This window comes from Girardinichthys multiradiatus, chromosome 3, assembly GCF_021462225.1.
Source record: "Girardinichthys multiradiatus isolate DD_20200921_A chromosome 3, DD_fGirMul_XY1, whole genome shotgun sequence".
NCBI lineage: Eukaryota > Metazoa > Chordata > Actinopteri > Cyprinodontiformes > Goodeidae > Girardinichthys > Girardinichthys multiradiatus.
The window spans coordinates 30,202,593-30,228,169 of NC_061796.1; the positions used below are offsets into that span (position 1 = coordinate 30,202,593).

General features: G+C 38.5%; 1 protein-coding gene across 1 annotated transcript; it reads left to right on the forward strand.

The window, feature by feature from the left end:
- Positions 1-2,077: 2,077 nt before the first annotated feature.
- Positions 2,078-22,494, forward strand: cacng7b (calcium channel, voltage-dependent, gamma subunit 7b). The gene is made up of 6 exons (XM_047359109.1): positions 2,078-2,315; positions 10,896-11,091; positions 11,400-11,486; positions 12,136-12,276; positions 17,151-17,296; positions 18,837-22,494. The coding sequence occupies exons 2-6, from the start codon at positions 10,896-10,898 to the stop codon at positions 19,290-19,292; spliced, it is 1,026 nt and encodes a 341-aa protein (XP_047215065.1). The 5' UTR covers positions 2,078-2,315; the 3' UTR covers positions 19,293-22,494.
- The last annotated feature ends 3,083 nt before the right edge of the window (positions 22,495-25,577 follow it).

A 25,577-nucleotide genomic window follows, 5' to 3' on the forward strand; every position in this document is an offset into this window, starting at 1 on the left:
AACTCTGGAAGAAAATTCATCTAAAGTTGTCCTTCAACCATCTCCGTTAAACCAAACCCCGACCTCTTACTGGAGGGTTATGCACACATGCCACTTCACTGTCAGTCCCTGTAAAATGATATTGTCCCTCTTTTTCAACACTCCTTTCTTTGCTTCTATCTGTCCTTAATCTCTCCTCCTCTTCCTCTCTAACTCTCTAAGTCCCGCTCGCTCATGCCCTGAGGTCAGAGTGTGCTGTAGACTATTGATATCGTTACTAAAAATATAGGATTTCTCCACCAACTGGGTTATAAATAGAATAAAGGGACACGGCTCACAGGGGACAAAGAAGGAGGGGCAGAGGGAGTCAAGGATGTTGGTTCAATAGAGTCAAGTCTTATCTCCATCCACAGGGTGAAGCTGAATAAAAGTGTTTCTTGTAAATGGCAATTAAAAAATTAACATTCAGACCATGACTTTTGTTTGCCACTTGTATTTCTTGACTAAACATTTAACAGCGTTTGAATGAAAGTCACCCGTCTGTTTTTTACGGTTATTTTCACCCTTCAACTAAGGGGTAATTTTTGTGTTTGCATCATCTTTATCAATGCAGGAAATGCATAACTGGGGCAGAACATCTTCTTTTACAAAGTCATCCCACGCAAGCCGCACAGTCAGTAAGTAGCAGATGGTAATGTGTGCACTAATTAGACATAATTATAGTAATATTACAAACTCCATATTACTGTTTTATGTAAATCAACTACAACAGTTTCAATGAATATAAGACCTATAGTTTATAAGGTAATAAATAACAGAACTAAGTCCTGCACATTCGATTGATGAGGCAAACGTTTAACCAGCAGAGACAGTAAAGCAGGATTTTAGAGAACAGCAAGGGCTCAAATGAAATGAAACTAAACATCTATAAAAAATAGTTTTGAAACGATGCAACCTTCTGCTACTAACTAAAAGCATCAAACATTGGTTACTTCTTTGATAGTTTTAACCAAACATTGTAACCTGGCTTGTTGGGTTAAAGGAGACACTAGAAGAAGCCTCATCATTCTTCACAGGCTGCCATTTTGAACGACCTGATCAGACTTGTCTGAATCTTTTCCGCAGGATGAAAGAACAAATGGCAAAATTGATCATATGCTTTATGATAATGTTAATGAATTGTGTTGACATCAGTGCACACTAACAAATGAGTTTTTTTTTCAGCTAAGATAATGTTATCCTTTCAACTACTGAGAATGTTTAACTCTTTTAGCTCTTTCACATTTTGACCACAGAACTGGTCCTAAAGTTAATGTCGAAAAGCTATCTTTTACACAGAGCTACATTTGGATTATACTGCTATCCGAATTTAATTGTTTGTCAAGAAAAGTATTGATAGACATTATGAATTTATTTATTTATTTATTTATTTATTTATTTATTTATTTATTTATTTATTTATTTATTTATTTATTGCCCTATCATTTGAGCATTTTAAGTATTTCATGACATGGTTTAATGATGGCCTCTAGTCTGCTAAACAAATCTACCAACAGGTATTATTGAAGTCACCCTGATCACTGATTGACACCAGGCCCCACAACCCTGCAAGAATTAAGCGGATGCAAAAAATGGATGGATGGATGGATGGATGGATGGATGGATGGATGGATGGATGGAAAAAAATTACTTGTTCTTTTTAACAGCTGGGTTAAACCCATGATGTCCCATGAGTCGTTGTCACAGTTACCAGTTCTCACCTCTTTGTGAAAAAACCTGTTTTGTAAGTTTTTTTCTTATTTTTTAATGAGTAAAAAATCCACCAGATTTCTGTTCTGCTCTGCATTTGAGTCCTTTAAACCAAATCATGACATAGATCGGTTAATGTTTGGCAAAAAACCGGGTTAGCGGATCAAAGAAAATAAATATACAGAAAAGTTCACATACCTCTTTCTCCCTATCTCTGTCTCTCTCTTTCTCTTTCTCTCTCCCTCTATCTCTCCCTCTCTCTCTCTTTCTCTCCCTCTCTATGTCTCTCTCTCTCCAGCACCTCTCCCTCCTGCCCCCGCTACAGCATCTCTCTGTGTTTGTAGCCAAAGTAGCTCAGTGAACGATCCACCGCAGTGCCTGGGACAGGGTGCGTGGCAGAGGGAGAGAAAGAGGGATTTCAAGGATGGGAAGGGGGACTTAAGGGTAAACACCCAGAGGACAAAAAAAAGATAGAATAGAAGGAAAGAAATAGAGGAGGAGAGGAAGGGACAAAAATCCCAGCACAGCCTCCCCTGGTGTGGGGTTTCTTGGCTTACTGACGTGTGCGCACGACTCTCAGTGGCACTGTGAGTATTTTTCCTTCTGAATTCCCGTGTTTTCTTGGCAGTAATTACAATGCTGACTGAGTCATTTAAATTGTAGACACGCATGTGTGTGTGGCAGCTGTGAAAAGAGCAGGATTCATGACGCGTCCCACCGTCGTGTTAATAAAAAAGACAGCAGCTCGTTTCAGGGCGCACAGGGAAATGATTTTATTCTGACAGCCAAGTCATCCTCACACAACTCCACTGCAGTTTCACATCGTTCACATGTTCGTCGCTCTGTTTATTATCCCCAGAAACTCTGTGCGCAGTCTCTGGCTCAGGTTCTGGTTGTGCACACACGTATTCAACATGACAGTGTGGATGTGAAGCTCTCCTCTCTGCTGTGTGGAAATGCTTTGACACGCGTGTTGCTGCACAGAGAAAACGTTTACAGAGATCAAACCCTCCCGCTCAGTCAGGATGTATACGTTTAGTCCACGTGAAGTCGTTTATTTCCCAGCGAGTGATTTCATAGATTTTTCTCTGAGCCTGATTTTTAAGACACTGCACAGAGGGCTAATTAGTTCAGCACATCTTCTAGTTCCAGTGCATGGACACACTCCTGCCGTGCGCGCCCACGTTGGAAACTCCTTCCATTTTTTGGGCCAAGGTGTTTTCTTTAATATCTTCTTCACTCTTTCTTGGTTCCTGTGTTTTTTTTGTTGTTTTTTTTACACGTATGTTCTCTGAAGGTTTTCACACATTCCCCAGAGGGGTTGTTGCATGAAAGGTTCCCCTGATTATATTGTTACTAATGAAGTAAAGGTTTCATCACAAAATTTTTAAAGAACTTGTAATCAGAGTAAATAATTCAGTCTAGGTTTGTCCAATTGAGTCCATCTCAAGCTAATCTCAGGCAGTGTTAAAGGTCAGATCTCACCAGTCTATTGGGGTGTTCATGCTTGACTCATTCTAATAGGGTCTCAGAAATGCATAAAAAATGTTTTGTGTTTTCACAAATACAGTATTTCTAAAACGGTGTCTTAAATAATCCCTGTTCAGTGTAGAATGGTCCAGTTCTGTCTAGTCTGAATCTTCCTGATTCTGAACTAGACCTGATCAAATGCGCCCCATGTTTCTTAAAACACAAATAGCCATTTGTTTCAGAATACAAATCTTGAATGAGATGCCTGAGCTTCATTAATGAAATACAAAGAGCAGCCATATTTTTTTACAGTGTTTTCTCCAGGCACAACACGAGCGGGTGGTACCCTATCTCTATTAACTAGATAAGTGACAGAAAAGTTGTTCAGGTCACAACTGACAGAGGACTTCAGTTTCTTACACCATGCACACTAAAAGTAGGGGGCCATTTCCATTGCCCTAACATTTTTGGTTTTTTGCCGGGAGGCGCATACAGCACAATTTTCTTTTCTTAAGCACTTATGGCATTTTGCCCATATCAAAAATCATCATAGCACTGAAGCATCAACTGCTAATCAACAGTAAACCTGTGCCCTGCCAGATAATGTTTTTTTTCTTGCAGCGATCCTACCACTCCCCAGGTCTTGCCACCTTGGGCAGAAAGCCATATGCCCCATACCAAAATCTGCTACTGTTCTTATCCTTCCCTGTTATCCATCACACTCTTTTTACTTGGCATCTCTTTGTCCTGTTAGTTATAAAGGCTGTGTCAATCTGTAGATTGAGATAGATTAGAGTCAATTAAATCTTTTGTCCCCCTTGTGGCTCCTATCTAACCAGTTAAATGGGTTCATTACTTTCTGGGAGAAAGAGACAGAGAAGGCTGAAGTGTCAGAGCCTTAAAATAGGATCACTATCACACATCTCTTAAGGAAATTGTTTGGATTTTTTCTGAAATCTTAATAACATGTTATTATACCTTCTTAACTGACATGTAAATTAGCTTTTTTTTCGAATTTAAGAATTATTTTAATTTTATAATTGTATCTTTATACTTTGGCTTTTTTTTTTCTCTTCCTTCCATAAGTACCATGGTGCTTATTGGTATTTGTGCTTTTACTTCTTTATTTTATTTATTTAATATATCATTTGTCATTTTTTTTTGGGGGGGGGGGGGGGTTTAGTTTTAGAACTGTTATCTTTATAGAATGTTTATATGTTACATGTTATTGTCCTTGTTTCTTCCTTTATTATGTGTTTATTGTTTTACATAACCTATGTAGTGGGCATGTAGAGGTCTGTTTATAATCATCTAAACCATTGTGTATTGCACAAAGCTAAATGATGTTTTCTATACAAATTATGTTTGTTTGATTGACTGATTGTTTTAAACTGCACTTGCTCTGTAAAATGCAGGTGGTCAAATAGAAGATACATGGACCTTTTTTTGTGAGATTGATCATTATCCGTTTAACAGTTTTAGATGAAGCATTTCAATTCACACTAAAGGTTAAAAGTTTCTTACTTTATCCACCTTTCCAGCTATTTAAATAAAAAATATGTCTTAACTAGTTTCGCATGTAAAACAAACAGAAAACATTGCAGGTTTCGTTTGTTATGGCTGATGGTGAAGGTGCTGTCCAGGGTACTGAAAAACTCTTGAGTATGGTTATGCTTTGTCATTTCAATGAGTTTTCATTGAATTTAAAGTGAATTTCCTCTTGCAAACTTGTTATCATTCTCGGTCCTTCGTATGATAAGCTTCTAATTAAGAAGAAAAAAAACAGAAAAAAAGAAGTGTTTCAGAACAGTTCTGCAGCAAAACGATGTGCAGCTTAACTATTCAAACACATCTTTAGCTGTGCCCTGGTGCCTCAGATCAAGCTTCAAGCTCTTGTAAACCTGTTTGATCTCAGTGGCTTTACATCTTTATCTACCCTGTTTGTCTGATTAGATTTTTATTTTGGCCATTCATTTTCCTCTAAAATCTATCTTCCTTATTCTAACCCATTGCCTCATCTGCTTACATAAGCATTTCAAATGCCTTAAAACTCTTTACCTGTCTTCTGAATTTTCCTTCTCACTCCTCACAGACAAAGAAGCTCTTTTCATTCATGTTGCTGCAGCACAGAAAGCGAAATAACTTCTGTAGCAGTCAGGTCTCCCACAATGGCTATCCAGATAGTATGAGACCATGCTTAATCTTTGAGATTTTATTCCCCTGTAGGATGACTGTTTCTGTTAAGGCTTTGATTAAAAAAGGACAATGAGTCACACAAAGATGAGGCAGAACAACGAAGCTTTTTATGGCTTTTTATGTTGCTGTAGTTTTTGACTGATAAATGGTTAAAGGCATCATTAAGATTTAACTTGATGCTTTGTAATTTATTTTTTATGATTGTTTCTCTGCAAGGTCAGTAGTTGGCTGTGGGACAATTCTCCCGCAATTTATGCTTTCCTACTTCCATTTCATAATATATGCTTAAATCATTATAATTCATTTCAGTTTACATTGTAGTTGAATATTCTCTTAAAATATGGAGATAAATAAGAAGCAAATGCACAAATCTCACATATTTTTCAAATTTAATTGTATATAATTTTCTGACAACTTTGTTTCTGATCCCCATTTGGGTCAGCTGACTCTTAAGATTAGGGTAGATTAGGACACTTGATCAAACCAAAATGTCTCTATGCAGCCACCTGTTTGCAGATAGTATTGATTGCAGTCATATAAACAGTTTTCCTTATTAGTACATTTTACTTTCAGTTGTTGGTTGTCAAAGTGGGTACCAGAGAAAGTCCATTATGAAAAGATTAATCCTGCAAAAGTACCAAATAGCAAAGGGGCCAAATGGTCAATATCCTCAGTGTCTTGGTCTCCTAGTCTGCTCAGTCACTGATGGATTAAGGAACACCTCAAACACATAAAGCATTGAACTTGCTTTGTTACATAGAGAATGCTTTATTTCTATCCTGACACCTGCTCCATGAACAACAAATTACATCAGGTAAAATATGGTCCTAATTCAAATATGTATATATGGTTTGCATTATATTACCTGTAAGTCACAGATCAGCAATCATACAACATACAGTGCTTTGATAAACTATTTGCCCTTTACACATTTAACTGTGGGCTGTACGATGGCGCAGTTGGTAGCACTTTTGCGTTGTAGCAATAAGGTCTTGGGTTCCACTTCCGGCCGGGGGTCTTACTGCATGGAGTTTGCATGTTCTCCTCGTGCATGCTTGGGTTTTCTCCAGGTACTCCGGCTTCTTCCTACAGTCCAAAAACATGACTGTTAGGTTAATTGGTCTCTCTAAATTGCCCTTAGGTGTGAATGAGTGTGTGTGTGGTTGTCCTGTGTGTGTCTGTGTTGCCCTGAAATGCGACTGACGACCTGTCCAGGGTGTACCCCGCCTCCCACCTATTGGCTGCTGGAGATAGGTACCAGCTTCCCCACGGCCCACTATGGAAGAAGTGGTAGAAAATGACTGACTGACTGACTGACTGAGATTTAATTGTTTTTGCTTCATTTTTCACACTTTAATGTTTTATATCATTAAGGACATTTTTATATCAGACACAGATAACCAGAGTAAATACAGAAAACAGTTTTCATATGATGATTTAATTTATAAAGGGGAAAAAAGCTAATAAAACCAAACTGAACCCTATGTGAAAATATAATTTCCCTCCAAACCTAGTAACTGATTGATCCACCCTTAGAGGCAACAGCTGTCATCAAGAGTTTCGGATGACTGCCAATCAGTCAGTTACATCACTATGGATGAACTTTTGCCCACTCTTCATTGCAGAATGGTTTCAATTAAGCCACATCGGTGGGTTTTAGAGCTTGAACAGACTGTTTAGGGTCATGCCAAATCATCTCAACGTCTTTAACTAGGCCACTCCAAAACCTTCTTCTTTGAGCCAGTTAGATGTGAACTAGCTGGTGTGTTTTTGATCACTGTCCTGCTGCATTACCCACTTGTGCTTAAGCTTGTACATTTACAAGCAGATTTCTTCTAGAAACAAGAATTCATATTGCCATCAATTACAACCATTTTTGCCCAGTCTCTTTCTTATTGTACAATCATGAACAACACCTTAACTGAGCCAAGTGAGTTTTGTAGTGCTTTATTTTGTGACCTCCTGGATGGGCTCATGATAAGCTACTGGAGTAAATTAATAGGCCCCTCCTGGGAAGGTTCACTACTGTTTCCTCATTGTGATTCACTGGCAACCTAAGGCCTTAGAAATTTATTTTTTACTCTTTCCAGACTGATGGATTCTCATTCTCATCGGTTCTTGAATTTCTTTAGATTGGGGCATGTTGTGGTGCTTTTGGAGATCTTATAGCCTACTTCAGGTTGTCATACAGGTTCTTTGAGATTTCTTGATTCTGGAGTGTGGATAGTGAAGCAGAACTTAGTTTTCTAAAAAAAAATAAGTGTGGTTTATCAAATTTAATTCATGATTTAATGCAAGAGTAGTTATATTTTTAGTTCAGGTTGGTTTGGATAGCTTGTGTTCGCTTTATCACTGAAATCATCATTTGAAAACTTAGTTTTGGATTTACCCATGCTGCCCTTAGTTTAATTTTCAAACTGCATACCAATTGATGCTTACAAAACAGTAGATGTCTTCTCAACAGGTTTTTGTTGAAAAGACATAGAAAAGACTATGTTGCCTTTAGTCCGAACAACATGAAAGTATGGTTGAAAAGTCAAAGGGGAACAGACATGCACAAAAAGAGATGTAGAAATGTGATTATGGTGGCTGGAATTGATGAAATGGCCTTAAAAAGTCTGATTATACATAATATGTGCCCGACAGGCTCAATGCGTAGAAACATGGGCATCTGCTGACAAATGCTGCATTACAGACAGAGGTCCTGAATCTAAAAAGCTGCTCATTAAGCCTCTGCTAATTTATGTCCAATTAAATCACTGTCGAGTGTATCACCCTGGAAAACTCTATAAACTGTAATTATATAAAACACTGAAGAGCCAGTTCATGTATATGGGGAAACGTCCTTGTAAATTAACATAGAGGAGACACACAATCAGTAGGAATGTCTGCGGGTCTTCGGCGAGTCAGCCGCTTTACCTTCCTTAAACAACCTGCGTTAACAATGTGAGGCAGCCATTATGCTGCCTGAGAGGCGAAACCAGAGGAAGATGAAGCCTACTGAGCACTCCCTCCTGTTTGTTAGGCTTATTGCTGTGTGTGTAGTGCAGCGTAATAAGTGAGAGCAAGCTCAGATGAGCCAGAATCTTTCTTCTCTCGTTTTTACTGTGGTACCACAAGAGGTTAAAAGACATTTCAGGAAGAAACTGACACTGAAGAATATAAAAATACAAGGAAATATAGCTAAAGGTTTTACACTGTAACAGGGCACCTATAAATTAATAATATAACAGTATAAGATAATATAAGGGCAACAGTATAACTAGTCATTCAACTTTTTCCCAGTTTGTTTTGTTGTAACCATAAATTTCAATGTATTATTTTAGGTGTTGAAGTGAGAGAGCAACACAAAGCTTCAGCTAACTGTAAAGTAAAAGGAAAATAATACAAAATCTGAAAAATCTGGTGAGCATTTAAATCCAGACGTCACTACTTTGATACCTATGAATATATCACAAAGCAAGAAACTGCCTTCAGAAATACCCTAATTAGTAAATAGCATCTGCTTGTGCATAATTTCAACTGCTGTTCTGTGAAGGCCTCGGAGCTTTATTAGAAAACTGTTTGGGCTGCATGTATATTTTTCCATCTGTTTATAATTTGATCTCAGTGTAGTCAGGTGACACTAAGATCCAACATCAATAGTGGAGGTGAGATGGAAAAGGAAAACACTGGACAAGCCTGAATTTCCCTAGTAAAAGGATCATTCAAAACTGATGTGCACGAGGCTACTTTGAGGATTTCATGCGCAGAATTAAATAATGTTGTACCGAGGTTGTACTGGGAATAGTCCTTGAGAATCTGTAATGAGACTTGAAAATCTCTGTTCACAGATGCTTTTTGTCCAATCTGACTGAACCTGAGCTATGATGTCAAGATGAAAGAGCAAAAATATTATTGGGCAGCACAAAATTTTATTTTGGTTTGGATCTTCAGACCTCCCATAGTGTAATTTAGAGGCTCAGTCGTGTTTCTCATCCTCTCCAAAGGCTCTTTTCACTACCCCATTTCATCCAATCCCTCTGGCTTCACAAATAACCAAGTAGTTGTTCTGTATTAAAAATTTGGTATCAATTCAGGAGGCACTTTAAATTTAACTCAGCATCTACATTAGCTCCTTTATTGAAGAATCATTTGTTTCAACCTGTGCTCACAGATTCTGCCTTTTTGGCATGGGATAATAAAGGGCTGACGTATTTTAATGATTTTTACAAGGAAGGTATTTTCCGCAGCTTTACAGATTTTTCATCAGAACTCCAGCTCCCTCCTTCTCACCTATTTTGGTTCTTTCAGGTTAGACATTGTGCCAAAGTCTTGTTTCCTGGTTTCCCCTCCAAACCACAGACTCTGCAGTGGGAGGAGTTTGTGTGCTATGACCCTCTTCAAAGGTCATACATTTCCAAGGTTTATAATGAAACGTTGTCTTTTTTATTCCTCTCCTATTACTAAAGTCAAGGCAGCTTGAGAACTCGAACTGGGTCTTGATATGGGAGAAGACTGGTGGAATAACACTCTCAAAACAATTCATACAAGTTCAGTTTGCGCTCGGCTTTCACTCATACAGTTTAAGGTTCTCTTTAGGGTTCATGTCAAGGAGTGTTTTTGTGTTTCTAAATGTGTTATTCAAAAGCTGTGATCTTTGTGATATAAGTTGTAATGATTTTTGTTGCTGTTGTTCTGTCTCTTCTCTCCTAATAAAAATATTTAAAAAAGAAAGAAAGGGCAAAAATGTCATTTTTGTGCAAAGCTGGTAGAATCATACCCCAAAACACTTAACAAATAACAATAAATAAAAATAACACTTTTCAGATATCTATTTGTAACATAAAAAACAAGAATTTGCTTTTTTCACAGTTATGTGCTGTGTTCTGCCTTTCTAAAATCCCAACAAAATATATTGTAGTTTGTTGTTGGATCATAACAGAATGTTTCAGTGGTTTGAATACTTTTGCAAGACACTGTAGTTACAGTAAAAAAACATGTTTCTTCTGTGTTTCCCTTTTATGTTGTGCTGATTCAAACGAACAGCAGCCCAAATTAAGTAGAGGCCAGAGGGGAAGCCACCACATGCAGCACACGTGCACTGAGACACATGAATCTATGCAGACAGCTCGCTCAAACGTGCATGTGCAGTTCAGTCAGAACTAAGCCACAGAAAGTCTATGTCTGAGTCACCGTCTCCTTAATGGTTCTTTTCCCTCCATCGCTGGGTTTTTAAAATCCTTGTCCAACTTTCCCGGTGAGGTCATAATTGGCTCCACTCCGACCTTTAATGTGATTGGCTGCCATCGTGTGTGTCACTAAATCATCTCTGGCAAAAACGAGGCGAGACGAAAGGAAAAGCCTGTCATAGTGTTTCCCTGTGAAAAAGATTCACGTTTGACAAAAGGATTTCCTCGCTTTCATTGATTTTGTCTCCATAACTCCTTCCTTCGTGCCTTTCATTCCTCAGTTTTGGTGTAAAATTACCACTCTCCTCTGTCTGCCCCTCTGCCCTCCAGATGAGTTCATGCAGCAGCCGTGCATTGACCATCCTATCCACAGTGTTTGGAGCCTGCGGACTGCTGCTGGTGGGGGTGGCTGTGTCCACCGACTACTGGCTGATAATGGTGGAGGGAATCATCTTGCAGCAGAACCAGAGCATGGAGGTGAAGATGGCTCTGCATTCTGGCCTCTGGAGAGTTTGCTTTGTGGCTGGTAGGAATATATCATTACACTTGTGTGCATATGTTCACACTTAGTCATTCGCACACACACACACATCATATCCAAGGGCAAGAGAGCAACAAACAAGCATAAAGAGATGTTAAAGATTGGCAAGTAAAGGGAGAATCTGGCTGGAGAGTGAAAAGAAAGAGGGTAGCCTGTGGCTTCTGGAATCAAATCTGTCACAAAACATGATCGTTAACAGTGAGAGAGGCCTCAGAGACCTGTGTTTCTTCATGCATGACCGACTCTGATCCTAAAAACAAACCTAACGTTCTCCAATTTCTGTTTCCTCTCAGGATCAGAGAACGGGAGGTGTGTTGCGTCGGAATACTTCACCGAGCCCGAAATAGAGATCACCACCGAAAACACTGCAAACATCCTGAGTGAGTGAAAGATTGATGTGAAATTACAACTTTGTTATTTACTGAAGAAAACATACTCTTAAATTATATCCAGGTTAGGTACTGTTGACTAGATGCGAGAAGTGAATGGAGAAAGGAATGGGAGATGGATCTGTTGTGTTGAAAGAAAAAAAGACCTTTAGGTGTGGAGCGACTCAAGGAGTGGGAGGTCAGTCTCAGAGGACTTGTCATAAAAGAAAAAGAGAAGTGGAAAAAAATAGTTTAAAGGGAATTAATTTCAGAAGCTTGCTTATTGGCCTAAATTCAAATGGTTCATGTATTTTTGGCAGATTTTTTACTGATCCCAACATGTAACACTGCACATCACCCTAAACACATAATCCCAATGATGAAACATGGTGGTAGAAACATTGTTGTTTGGGGAAAGATCAAACTACAAAATATTTACTAGGACGAGCACACCCAGCTTTTCAGATTTTATTTGTAAAAAATTGGAAAACAGGCTTTTTTATGTTTATCTATCTCATAAAAGGGGTAAAAATACTTTTACAAGGCACTGTATTTGACTGTCTTTGAAGCATTTTTATTCAGTAGCAACATCCTTTCACTCAACATTTCCAAGGAACATCCGATGAGATATTTTTAACGCTTCGACCTTTTGTTCCCACAGAGATGGTTCGTACAGCCACACCCTTTCCCATGGTGTCTCTGCTCTTTGTCTTCACGGCCTTTGTCATCAGCAACATCGGACACATACGGCCTCAGCGTACCATCCTGGCCTTTGTGTCCGGCATCTTCTTCATTCTCTCAGGTGGGACCCAGTACTCATGTCATGCTGTCGCTTCTTCATATTATGATTGATTACAGCATCCTGGGGTCTCCTGCATCACACATGGAGATGCTTTGTTAATTACTCTATTTTTAGATTGGGATACAGGTGTGCAAGCTGTCATTGAAAGAAGTGACAGGGTTTATTTTCATGACCCCCCGCCCAAGGGTTTAAAGTTTTCTTCTCTTCTAAAATTGGCTTTTAAATTGCCTGCCTAAAACCTGTGTTCTGTAGAAAACGCAGGTTTTTCTTCAATGCTGTAGTGACGCTTCTTGAGCAGCAGATGGCGGTAATGCTCCCTTTTCCTGTGTTGGAGTTGAGAGTAAAAACTGTCAGAAGGCATGCTGCAGCTTGAGCTCTCTGAAGGCTTTTCCTTTTGACAGTTTTTGAAGAGAAGGCACAGATGAAAGGATCAGATTCTGATACAACCGTTTTAACATCCAGGGACTTGGATAAAAAGGGTGTTGTAAATGCACAGAGTTATGTAACAGAGGTTACAAAATTTGAGCAGCATGTGCTGAGGTGTCAGTGTTTTACGCTGTAAGATGATGACAATAGTTGCATTGAGTTGCTTATATGATGCTGCAGTAAACTCTAGCACCTCTAGCATTCCTCACACATTCCCTTTCAGTCTGTTGCGGTGGTTGTGGCTTCGGTATATCTAGATTATTCAGAATATTTTTTTGTGCATCCCTGAGGCAGTGGTCTAGTGAATATTGCAGTTTGTGTGTAGTAACATCATGTTCTGGTTAATATAACACAATTCAGACAAGGAGATTAAAAAAAAAAAAAAAACAGCATAGAGCCGCAGATGTTTGAGTTTGCTTGAAGGCCAATGTTCTCCTTTCCTCTTACCCGCTCCTGTTACTCCACAGTCATGTACGTCCACTTAAAAAAATTATCTTTGTTTCCTTTCTGCCCATTGCTCACTACTTCATCTTCTCTTGTTGGGCATGTGCATATAAATTTCTCTCCATATCACTGGGGATGCATAAATGCAGATGTACTGTCACATCACAGTTGACAGCAGCATGGTTTCTGCATTTTCCATGCCTTCAAACTTTAAGTTGACAAGAAAACCTCTTAGACCTACTGTTTGTATAAAAAGACACAACTCCTGACTGCGCTGCACCACATTTAAATGTTCCAGTCAAATCTAAAATTATTCATATGCCTGCCTTCTTATGGCAGGCATATGTCTTTGAATATTGGTTCTTTGATGGATGCCATATGTTGTACCTCATGCATTTAACATTGTTAAGGCAGTGAAGAGTGCATGTTTGTGTTGCTAGAAGGAAAGGGGGTTTTAATGATGTATGGGGTACATCTGGGGTAAAAACGTGCTAGCCACATTTATTGGCACATCTGGTGAAAATGTGTTAAATGCCTTCAGAGGAATTCATCCTTTATTATAGTAGTCTCCATTTAATTCATTCAGTCGGAAAAAAAAATCCCTTGCTAAGAAATAATATTTCTAACAAAACAAGATTTATAGTTTACATCTTTTCACCAGATTGGAGCATGTAAAAAGAGAGATCTTTGACAGCTCCTCTTTGCACAATTTCTCCAGATCACTAAGTCCTGGCTCCTTTCTTATGCTCTCTTCTCTTCAGCTAGTTTTTCTGTGTTGTTTCTGTGTTGATTTGTTCATGTTTTGCATCATTATCCAACAGATTTCTAGCTAAAGTGTCTTGAATAAAAGTCCAAGGTGACATGCAGTCTAACATTCTCCCAGGGTGTTTGGATGAGAAACAGGCCCATAGCATCACAGATCCTCCACCATACTTTAACACTGTGCATGAGGTGGTTTTCTACCCATTAATTTTTCGTTTCATGCAAAACCCGCCTGGAGTGTTTGTTTAATCTTAGTCTCATCTGACCAAAGATTCCAGTTTAACTCCAATAAACACCATATGTTTACTGGTATGCACAACAAATACCTACTTGGCATGTAGATATCATCTAATGGCTGTTATAGAGAGAGACTTAGTAAACCCAAAAAAAACACTCATTGCTGCATTAAGCTTTGGATATTTTTTACCTCATTTACCATCCGTGTCACTGTCAGTGATGGCAAGATAAATATACAGGTCCTTCTCAAAATATTAGCATATTGTGATAAAGTTCATTATTTTCTATAATGTAATGATGAAAATTTAATATTCATATATTTTAGATTCATTGCACACTAACTGAAATATTTCAGGTCTTTTATTGTCTTAATACGGATGATTTTGGCATACAGCTCATGAAAACCCAAAATTCCTATCTCACAAAATTAGCATATTTCATCCGACCAATAAAAGAAAAGTGTTTTTAATACAAAAAACGTCAACCTTCAAATAATCATGTACAGTTATGCACTCAATACTTGGTCGGGAATCCTTTTGCAGAAATGACTGCTTCAATGCGGCGTGGCATGGAGGCAATCAGCCTGTGGCACTGCTGAGGTCTTATGGAGGCCCAGGATGCTTCGATAACGGCCTTTAGCTCATCCAGAGTGTTGGGTCTTGAGTCTCTCAATGTTCTCTTCACAATATCCCACAGATTCTCTATGGGGTTCAGGTCAGGAGAGTTGGCAGGCCAATTGAGCACAGTGATACCATGGTCAGTAAACCATTTACCAGTGGTTTTGGCACTGTGAGCAGGTGCCAGGTCGTGCTGAAAAATGAAATCTTCATCTCCATAAAGCTTTTCAGCAGATGGAAGCATGAAGTGCTCCAAAATCTCCTGATAGCTAGCTGCATTGACCCTGCCCTTGATAAAACACAGTGGACCAACACCAGCAGCTGACACGGCACCCCGGACCATCACTGACTGTGGGTACTTGACACTGGACTTCTGGCATTTTGGCATTTCCTTCTCCCCAGTCTTCCTCCAGACTCTGGCACCTTGATTTCCGAATGACATGCAGAATTTGCTTTCATCCGAAAAAAGTACTTTGGACGACTGAGCAACAGTCCAGCGCTGCTTCTCTGTAGCCCAGGTCTGGGGAATGCGGCACCTGTAGCCCATTTCCTGCACACGCCTGTGCACGGTGGCTCTGGATGTTTCTACTCCAGACTCAGTCCACTGCTTCCGCAGGTCCCCCAAGGTCTGGAATCGGTCCTTCTCCACAATCTTCCTCAGGGTCCGGTCACCTCTTCTCGTTGTGCAGCGTTTTCTGCCACACTTTTTCCTTCCCACAGACTTCCCACTGAGGTGCCTTGATACAGCACTCTGGGAACAGTCTATTCGTTCAGAAATGTCTTTCTGTGTCTTACCCTCTTGCTTGAGGGTGTCAATAGTGGCCTTCTGGACAGCAGTCAGGTCGGCAGTCTTACCCATGATTGGGGTTTTGAGTGATGAACCAGGCTGGGAGTTTTAAAGGCCTCAGGAATCTTTTGCAGGTGTTTAGAGTTAACTCGTTGATTCAGATGATTAGGTTCATAGCTCGTTTAGAGACCCTTTTAATGATATGCTAATTTTGTGAGATAGGAATTTTGGGTTTTCATGAGCTGTATGCCAAAATCATCCGTATTAAGACAATAAAAGACCTGAAATATTTCAGTTAGTGTGCAATGAATCTAAAATATATGAATGTTAAATTTTCATCATGACATTATGGAAAATAATGAACTTTATCACAATATGCTAATATTTTGAGAAGGACCTGTAGATGGTCATGCACCCAAGTGGTCAGTGGCTACAGGAAATGGTCCTCTATGTCACATCTTATTTATAACCCAGGTAAAGAGTAAGTCAATTTGTACTTATAGGAAACTCCTTGAAACTCTTAACAGAGTATAAATTTAAAAAATGCTTCAGGTATATTTATTGTAATTGCATTGTGAGATTGTTGTAGTTGTCAAATTTAAACATTACATCATGAGGAATCATTTCCCCTCTGAGGATATGTACTCAAATAAAAGGTTGGATGTTTCTAACTTTTTTTCAGCCTGAGATTATGCTAATGATGAAAATAGGAGTCACACATCTTTACAGAAATAAATGTGATGCGCACTTTTTAAATATTCTTATGTGCGTAATGATATCTGTAGTTTTAGAGTCATTAAATATACATAACAATCAGTATGTTCTGAATGCAATACAACATCCAGCAAAACTGAATAATTTACTCAATTTTTCTCATAAAACACTAAATGCAGTAGGATAAGTTTAAGTAAATGTTGTGTTTTCAAATTAATATTAAGAGACTTAAAATAGACTCTGCACATCATCATTGTTTATCCAAAGAATAAAAAACTCACAGATGCAAATCCATGCTTGACTGCCTCTAATTGCCTCATGGGGCACAACTCATTGGATATCTAACCATCGCAGCTGATGCTTTACCCAAGGGAACCATCATTTCTTTCCCACGAGTAAAACCCAACTAGACGGCAGCACCTGACTGCTTCAGAAAAACTTTGGCCTCTTATTGTCACACAAACTAAAACCCCTCTTTTTTGCATACAAATGTGGCTTTGAGGAAGAACTTTTGCACAGGACCAAATTATAAACTCTAGAAATTATTGCTACATTTTACTGGGAAAACTCTGTAAACTTCTAAAGCTTATTTGTGTTTCATAACATACAGTTCTAAAAAAGAAATGTTTTGTGTGTAGCTGGAATTGTATGATAAAAGGTCACTCTGAGGCACTTTCTCATAAAAATGTCTCTTGCTTGTCTCTCATCTTTTTGTTCTTTATCATTATCACTTTAGAGGCAAATTGGTTCTCATGCTCAGCTCATATTCTTCTCTCTTTCTCCAGTTCCACTGCTACGGGTGTCTCTATCACAGTATAATGAGGTTGCATGTATCTGACGCCCTCTATCTTTGTCTGCCCCTGTCATTGTAAATGTGCTGCATGCAGGCCTCAGTCTGGTGGTGGGCCTGGTACTCTACATCTCCAGTATTAATGACGAGGTGATGAACCGGCCCAGAGAGCCTGAGCAGTTCTTCAATTACCACTACGGCTGGTCTTTCGCCTTCGCTGCCTCTTCCTTCTTACTCAAAGAGGTTAGTGTGGGTTGTGAGTGTGTGGAAGGCTGAGCATAGTCTGAGTTGTGATGTATGACAACAAATATTCATGTAGCTCATTGGCATAAATTTGTCATCATTGTTTCATCTTGCCCTCAGCTTCTGCAGCTGCCTTTTTTGAATCGAGTCTCATAAAACAAATCAAATGCTGACAAAACAGAAGATTTTGTATATGCACAGCAGAAATGAGCATTACCTCATTTTAAAGTCAGTGTAATGCGTTTCAGCATGGCCTGAGGCTTGTGTTTCACCCAGATTTTGTGTGTGTGTTGATGGGAATGAGCGTCAGAAGCCAGTAATACAGGTGAAGTGTTAACAAACACAACAAATCAGACCTTTCACCCACAGCACCTCCTTAAAATGTGCTTCAAGTTCCCTTGATGGACTTTTTATATCAGCCAAAACACTTCTTATCCGATGCCAGCGATGTCCCAGAATCTTAAAATTGCATGAATTATAACTGATGTGGTTGTGAATATGTGTCAAACTATCTCTTATGTGACGGATAAATTAAAGTACATAATCATGCACCTAAATTCATTATACATCCTTTTACACTTGTCACTTTTAGTTGGCTTTTTTTTATACCACTAACAGCAGGGAAAATGACCACTGAATGTGCTATATTTCTCATTAAGTATGTTTCTAATGGGGCTATTGAAATGGAAAATCAAAGCAAATATCATATAAAACCATGTAATCCATAAATATAAAGAAAATAATGGAACAACAGAAAACATCAAATGTAATAAAGTGGAATTGCAAAGAAAATAAGTATTGAACACAAAGAGTTCAGTTTAAGTTCAGTCTCACTGGATCTGGCAGTCTCCTTCCAGTATTTTAAAGGCTTGTCTTAATGTTTACATTTTGCTTTAACATGCTTTTCCTTCAGCAGTGGAGTCCTGCACAGTTAGTGTCCATAGAGGCCACGGAGATTGAGTGTATTACTTATTGTTTTACAATAAAAATAACAGTACCTCCTAAGTCCAGGTCTATCTAGAGGTCTCTACCAGTGATCCTTGGCTCTTGGACTTCTCCTCTAGTAACATTCTTTTCACTCCTATTAGAAGTCTTTTGAGGACATCTGGTTATAACTGGTTTATGGTGAAATGCTTATTTCCACTCTCATGGCCCCAACAGGACAAGGTCTTCAGGGAGCTCTTTATTTTGCAATGACATGTTTTTTGTTGGTATCTTGTTTATGAAAACTCTTTTTACAGGCCATCAGTGAGGACTAAAGCAGCTGATATTAATACGCACTGATGGGGATTGCTTTCTAAATACTGACAGATATCATCTGGGATTTTGGCTTTCTATGCTCTTTTGTGGCTTCTTTTATTTATTTGTTCTAACCTTGATTGAATGTCAATAGACTCATTAGAAGTTTATTTAATAAAAAATATAGTTGACATGTTCAACACCTATTTCTCCCGCTGCTACTTTTTCTTTGAAAATGAGTCACTGTTCAGCAACGTGTAGTCCTAACTTTGTGTTTCTTTTGAAATTGACTCTCTCTCAGGGGGCCGGAGTTCTGTCAGTCTATCTATTCATGAAGCGCTACGCAGAGGAAGAGATGTACCGCCCCCACCCTGCAATCTACCGCCCCCGCCTATCCGAGGGCAGCGACTATAGCGCCCAGTACCTCCACCCAGAGTCCTCCTGGCCTCTTCCAAACAGAGGCCGCAGCACCTCTGAGGCCTCTAGCGACATCTCCATCCAGCTTAACAAGACCCCGCCAGTGCCACCAAAATGTACCCTCCAAGTTGGCGGCCAGGGGAGCCCTCCCTCTGTGTCTTCTTCTGCAAGGAGCTACCAGATGCAGCCACAGCCCGCTGGTTACCCCTCCACACACACCCTACCAAGGTCCCACTCCTCACACCCTCAGGGCCAGGCTCTTCCCATGACCATGCCTCCATCACCGGTACCTCCCCCTCACTATCACACACATGTGCACATGAGCGCCTCCCCCTGTTAGGAAAGGGGAGCTTCAGGATGGGAATACGAGCAACTGACTCTTTATAATCGAATATACTGAACATTTAGATTTGGATCAGAGCAAACGCTTAGCTTTGATCACGCATCAAATGAAGCAGAAAAATGTAGCTTTGAGACGTTATAAATCAAAGAAAGAGAAGGAGACGTTATTATTAATTTCTGAAGATTTTAAAGAAACTTTGACAGATGGAAAGAAAGAAGAGCAAAGAAACAAGTTAAAGAGAAAGACATCTGGTGATGATAGAAAAAGGCAAACTGTTCTCTAGAAAGACATTAGAGATTCGTCTGATTGGCAGAGCAGGTATAAGGGAGGGAGAGTGAAGCAGGGAGGCTGCAGTATTATACAAAGATGCTGCAGTGATGCAGGACTTTGTATACACTTGGAAATGTACAATGCAAAACACTGATCTGAAAAGACTGAGAATGCACATAGATTTTTACATGTATAAGTCACACCAACATGTGGACTACTTAGGTTTTTTCCAGTTGGTAAAGTGTGATTAAATATATTCTATTCTTGTCTGAATTTATTACATCATCAGTTTGGTTCGATAACCCCTAATGTCACGATAGTGCCCTCGGTGTTATTAAGTATTAGTTAATACAGTAACTGTTAAAGGAATCTGCACAGAATGAATGTTGTTAGACTTTGTAACATACAGAGATAACATTAAGGAATATCATGCAAACAGCTTATTGTTTTACATATTTAAGATATAGATCTTCAGCTTCTTGTACATAGCTGCACATCAGGATTTGTGTTGTGAAATTGCAAGTGAAGCTTTTGTACACAATGAGAAAATGTTTTTACTCATTTAACTTTGGATATAGGAGAAGCAGCTGTAACAACAGCCTCTGAATGCAGAGCATGCTGGTTTGCTCCAGTTTTACAGGAATAGGGTTCCCTCTACTGGCCACAACCATGAAGCAACCCCTGGATCACAACTTTTCTTCCACTTTTTTCTTTTATTCGGGCTTGTACTGAGTGTCTTTGCTTGAATGAAATGATTGAAATTAAATGAAAAGGTTTTGTCAGTTTTAAATTGTAAACCCAGGAATGTCCAGAATTATTGAAAATACATATTAGGACTTTGCAGCACAGATTCAACCGAAAATCTGGTTAGTAATAACTTTAAAGTTTTAAAGCTATGAATATATTTGTAAAAGCCACATGATAAAAGTATTTGTTACATGTTCAATTGTTGCTTAAATTAAAATCCCACCGTTTGTCTCTTACAGATTTTTAGCCATTAAATCAACCCCTTTTTTTCTATTTTGCTTTATTCTAATATATTTTAACAAGACATGGCAAAACATGAAAATGGATTTGGGTTCAAATCCTCAGTAGATTCAAAAAATAAATAGTCAATGCTGCTATAGCCACAATTGTGGTACTCTAAAGAATGTCTTATCTTTAAAGTTTCACAGCTGTTTTTAATGGTGCATCAATATCATATAACGTTTTTGAACTGATCAGTTAGACGGAACATAAATCCTAACATTTTTAGAGCATCAAACATAGATCATAACACCATAACATCCCACTATCCATGTAATTAAGAATAGCTTTTTTTTAAAACTAAATATGATTTTTTTCAAAGCCATTGAACAGCTTCTTCCTATCACACTGAAGCATAAACCACAGTGGCTTGCAATAATATTTAAACGCATTTTATCACATTACAACTTCAAACTTACATCTATGTATTGTGGCTTTATGTAATAGACCAACAAAAAACAAAAAAGTTATTTTTTGCAAATTAAAATCAAAAACCTTGTGCATGCGTAACGTGTTCATGATGATGCGCATTGAGTTTGGCATGTACTCTAAAAATGTAAACCCTTGTAAACACTTATCCTATTCTCCCACCTGGGCTTTATAGCCTAAACCTGCTCCTGAATGCACATCCCACAGATTTTCACTTGTCAAGATATTTAAAACCATGCACTTACTTCTACATTACAATTATATACTACTTTGTGTTGGTCTATCATATAAAGTCCAACTAAAATACATTGAAGTGGTATAAATACATTTGCAAGGCAGTGTGGTCTATTATATTCGAGCCTACATTTAGAATATTTAATTTTAATTGATTATTGAAGAAACTGCTAATTACTATTCATAGAGGGAAATAGTTGAACTTGCTTCCTGAGTGCCTCACTTTAAGATGTTCTACAGATAAAGAGGGTGTTTAAAATTAACTCAGACTTTTTCACTAAAGCATTTCAACCCCACTTGGTTATTTATTTCAGGTTGTAGAGTTAAGACTATTTTATTTGCCAAACTTTGAAAGCAGAATTGCCTTTTAAACCAGACTGTGTAAAGAACACGCTGAAGGAGCATGATTACCTGCACACTAACAGCCAGATTTAATTCTGAACATAATGTTTTTTTGTGTGTTGCTGTAATGTGAAATAAAATCCATTGCGTCATCATGGACTAATTGAATTAAACTATCACTGTGATGCTTCAGAGAGATAAAACTAATCCCTACAGTTAAAATGTGGGGAAACAAACTAAGAGATGAGTGTGAAGCGGGTTTCCTGTTGTATCACCAAAGTCCTGCAGTCTGGTTTGTTTCCATGTTTTCTGTTTAGGCAGTTGATGTAACTCCAGCACCCAGTTGTTGATTGTTCTCTTTGTTAGGCAGTTCAGTGCCTTGCCCACAAGCACTTCTGCAGCATCTGTTGAAGAAGAAATTCCCTAGTCATTGCACATGCAAACTTTTTAATCAAAATGTGCTTCAGTAACTATGGGTTCCTGCAACCTCCATCATGACCAGTGGACGATAAATGCTTTATTCGTGTTTTAAACACTTTCATTTTTATATAATTTGTTGGATTATTTTATTATCCTAAAAATACTCTGTTATATTGCTTTACTGTTTCCAATAGTTTGGCTCCTTTTTTCATCTGTACTCAACTCTTTTTTTACCTGTATATGAATGCACAAAAGAGTTTATGCCTGCCTCGCAAATCAGCCCACAGTTCATTTGCTTCGGACATTTTGTTTCCTAATTATCAAACAAGCTAAAGCAAATGCTTTTCAGTGCTTCAGTGATAAAGCAGCTTTAAAATCTAATTAAATAGAATAGAAGAAATACTGATAAAATCACTTATATTGAAGAGTTGACATTTGTAACTCACTTTGTGTTAATAAAACTTCCATCGTGGATATATTTCGGTATGTTTTAGTCTCTGTGTGCAGGTTCTGTTTGTTTTTGGTCAATGTTTTCCACAGTTATGTAGAGAAGTTGAAATGTGTTCTTCATGGGAATGAATATCATACTAATTCTGGTCTCTTACTGGTTTATATAAACAGTTTATTTTTAGAAATATTATGCAACATACATCTGTAATGCTTTTTAAAAACAAAAATTATGTGCATTTCTGAATTTTCTAAATTACTACAATACTGCGTCAAAAGTATATTTACTAACTAAAAAATATACACACACCCCCACTAATATTGGTTTAAACATACTTTAGCAAGTTACACCAAAATCACAACTCTGTGTAAGCAGTGACAATCATAATTTCATAATTAACACTAAGTGCCATATTTCAGCTGGATATTTGACCACTCTTCTTGGCGGCATGAGTAGAGTTGGGGTCTTGGTAAAGACAATTGTGTTGATGTCAGGCTACAGGAGGGTTGTTTTAGCAGCATCATGTTTGCCTTCAGCTTTCAGTCTCACAGCATCATGCTGCCATCACTATGCACTATGCATGTCAGCAAGTCAAGTTTGAAGGTTTTGTTTTTTTGGAGCAGGTGCTTCTATCCATGATTATGGAGAACTGGCTTGGGAACAGATACATGAAGGGACCACAATCAGCTGTTCAAATAATATAAACGCCGCTGAAATCATACTAGTCATAAAGAAGATAGATTCTGTGTCAGAGAAATGAACATGTTTTGGTGTGGAATGTGTGTGCCGGTACAAAAAGCAAAAGACTTTGTGAAGATGCTGTCTGAAGTTGTAAAGAAACAGTCGTTCTTAACGGTTAAACCTGTAACAACATGAGCTGAAAGGCCACTCAGCAAGAAAGAAGCCATTTCTCCAAAAGCAACATAAAAAAGCCATCCTTGTACTAAGTGTAAATGAAATGAGGGACAAAGACCTTAATTTTTGTAGACATGCCCTGTGATCTGATGAAACTAATATAAAAGAGTCTGGCTAAGATGACCATTGTTACATTTGGAGAAAAAAATGGAAAGGACAACAAAGTCAATGTTTTGGAGCTCAGTCCCTTAGAAAATTTGTATGTAGATATGAAAAGATGTGGAGGAGCAAACCTGAATCAATTACACAAGTTCTGTCAGGAGAATTGGCCCCAATTTCAGTAAACTATCGTAAGAAACTTGAAGTAGGATACTCAAAATGTTTGACCCAAGACATACAGTGTAACGTAAATGCCAACAAATAGTAAGAAATGTATGCAAATTTCTAGATTGGAGAAAAGTAAAATATCTTCTCCAATAGATTATCTCGGGTCATTTTTTTTTTTGCCATTTAGCAAATAGAAATACCTGGTAATCCTGATTGACCGAAAACTGGAAAGGTTCAGTCTGATTTAATGTCAGACAAAGATGATAATGTGTCTTTTTAAAGTGTGAACCACTGACTAGAACTGTCTACAATCTGTATATCTCCAGTTTTATCAGAATTTAAAACAAGGATGAGTTTTATTTTAACAGTGTTAGGTAAAAACATGCAGACGCACAGTTATTTTCTGGGTTCCCCCTTTAATAAAGGGAATCTCTGTAAGTGGTGCACTGCAGTGAACCACAGGGTGTTTACCAGCCTCTCTCTTCAGTCACGCCAAGCCACCACAGCCTGGAGCCAACAATTGATCAGAGTTGTGCATGAGTGCACGAGTCTGACTGTGCATTTGCCACTTTGCATTTGTGTAAGGGTTATTTGTCTTTTATCCTAATAGTAACCCTGAAATAAAAAAAATAAAATCCATAGAGATTTTCAAAGCAAAAAATAGGATTTCTCACTTTTCTGCTTTTGGGGAGTGATGAAGGTAGAAGATTCTGTTGTAATAATACAAAACTTCTACAAAATCCATTTGAACTATTATGCAACTCTAAATGAAAATCAAAAGCATGCATGGTGTGGACATTTGTGTGTGTTAGGGGCTTAAAGTCAAACACATCAAGCATCCACAGGTCAATAAAAAATGTGTGCTCTACAGAACTTCAACATTATCTGAGTGATTGTGTCAACAGCTGAGACTAAACCCAGGCTTGTTCCTGATACACTGTCTGTGATGACACAACTTTCTGTCTATGGGTCTGCATCTGTCCTTTTCTTTTGTTTATCTATGTGAATGTGTACTCTATGTGTGTGGGTTGAGTGGATCTCTCTTTTCACCCTCGCCATTACTGCATGAAAGACCTGTCACTCTGGATTAGCTCCATCAACTCGGCCTCTCCCCTCTTTTCTGTATGTGTGTGTGTTTAAGAGGGGGGTGAACTGGGTAGTAAAGCCATTTTATGGCAGTTGAAGGTCATAACCAACTGCCTTGCCACTGTTTTTTTTTTAAAGATACTGATGAATTAATCCAGTCTATAAGAAATCATAAAAAACATGATACATCAATGGTAATCTCATTTAGTGGCAATAATGGTAAGTCATAATTAATAATATGAATTTATCCCTCTAACTCACTCTCACATCTTAACCTGTGGATGTGTGCTGTCATGATTTAACTTCTCTCTGCAGGGCTGCGCTCTTGCTCGATCTCTCAGATCAACTATGATCAGCATCGTTTCCACGCAGGACAAGTGTCCCGCAGCGGCGTTCCAGTAACAAAATATTACAATCAAACACACACACACACACACGCTGAACCTGGTCTAACAGGGTACTTACAAAGCCCTGCGCGCACGGCACACGCTCCAGTAAGCACATCCAGACCATAGTTCCCTTAGAATGACTGAGAAGAGGAAAATGGGGGGTTTAAACCCGCGTAGTGATCCCAACAGACTGTTGGAGTTACTATCCTGTTTCAGACCGCACAGTACTTGTCAATTATGAGTGGTATTTTTTAATTTTACTTTGTTTTATTTTGTATATTTTTGACTGAGTGCGTCTGGCGCGACGTGGATGAGATAAATAGAAGAGCAGCTAGGCAGCAAGACACAACCAGAAGTTGGCGTGCGATTCGCAGATGCTCAACTTTATTAAAGGGTTATTCCGCTGCATTTAACGTCTGATGCAACGTCCCAAACTGAGTTATTTTACTGACCTAC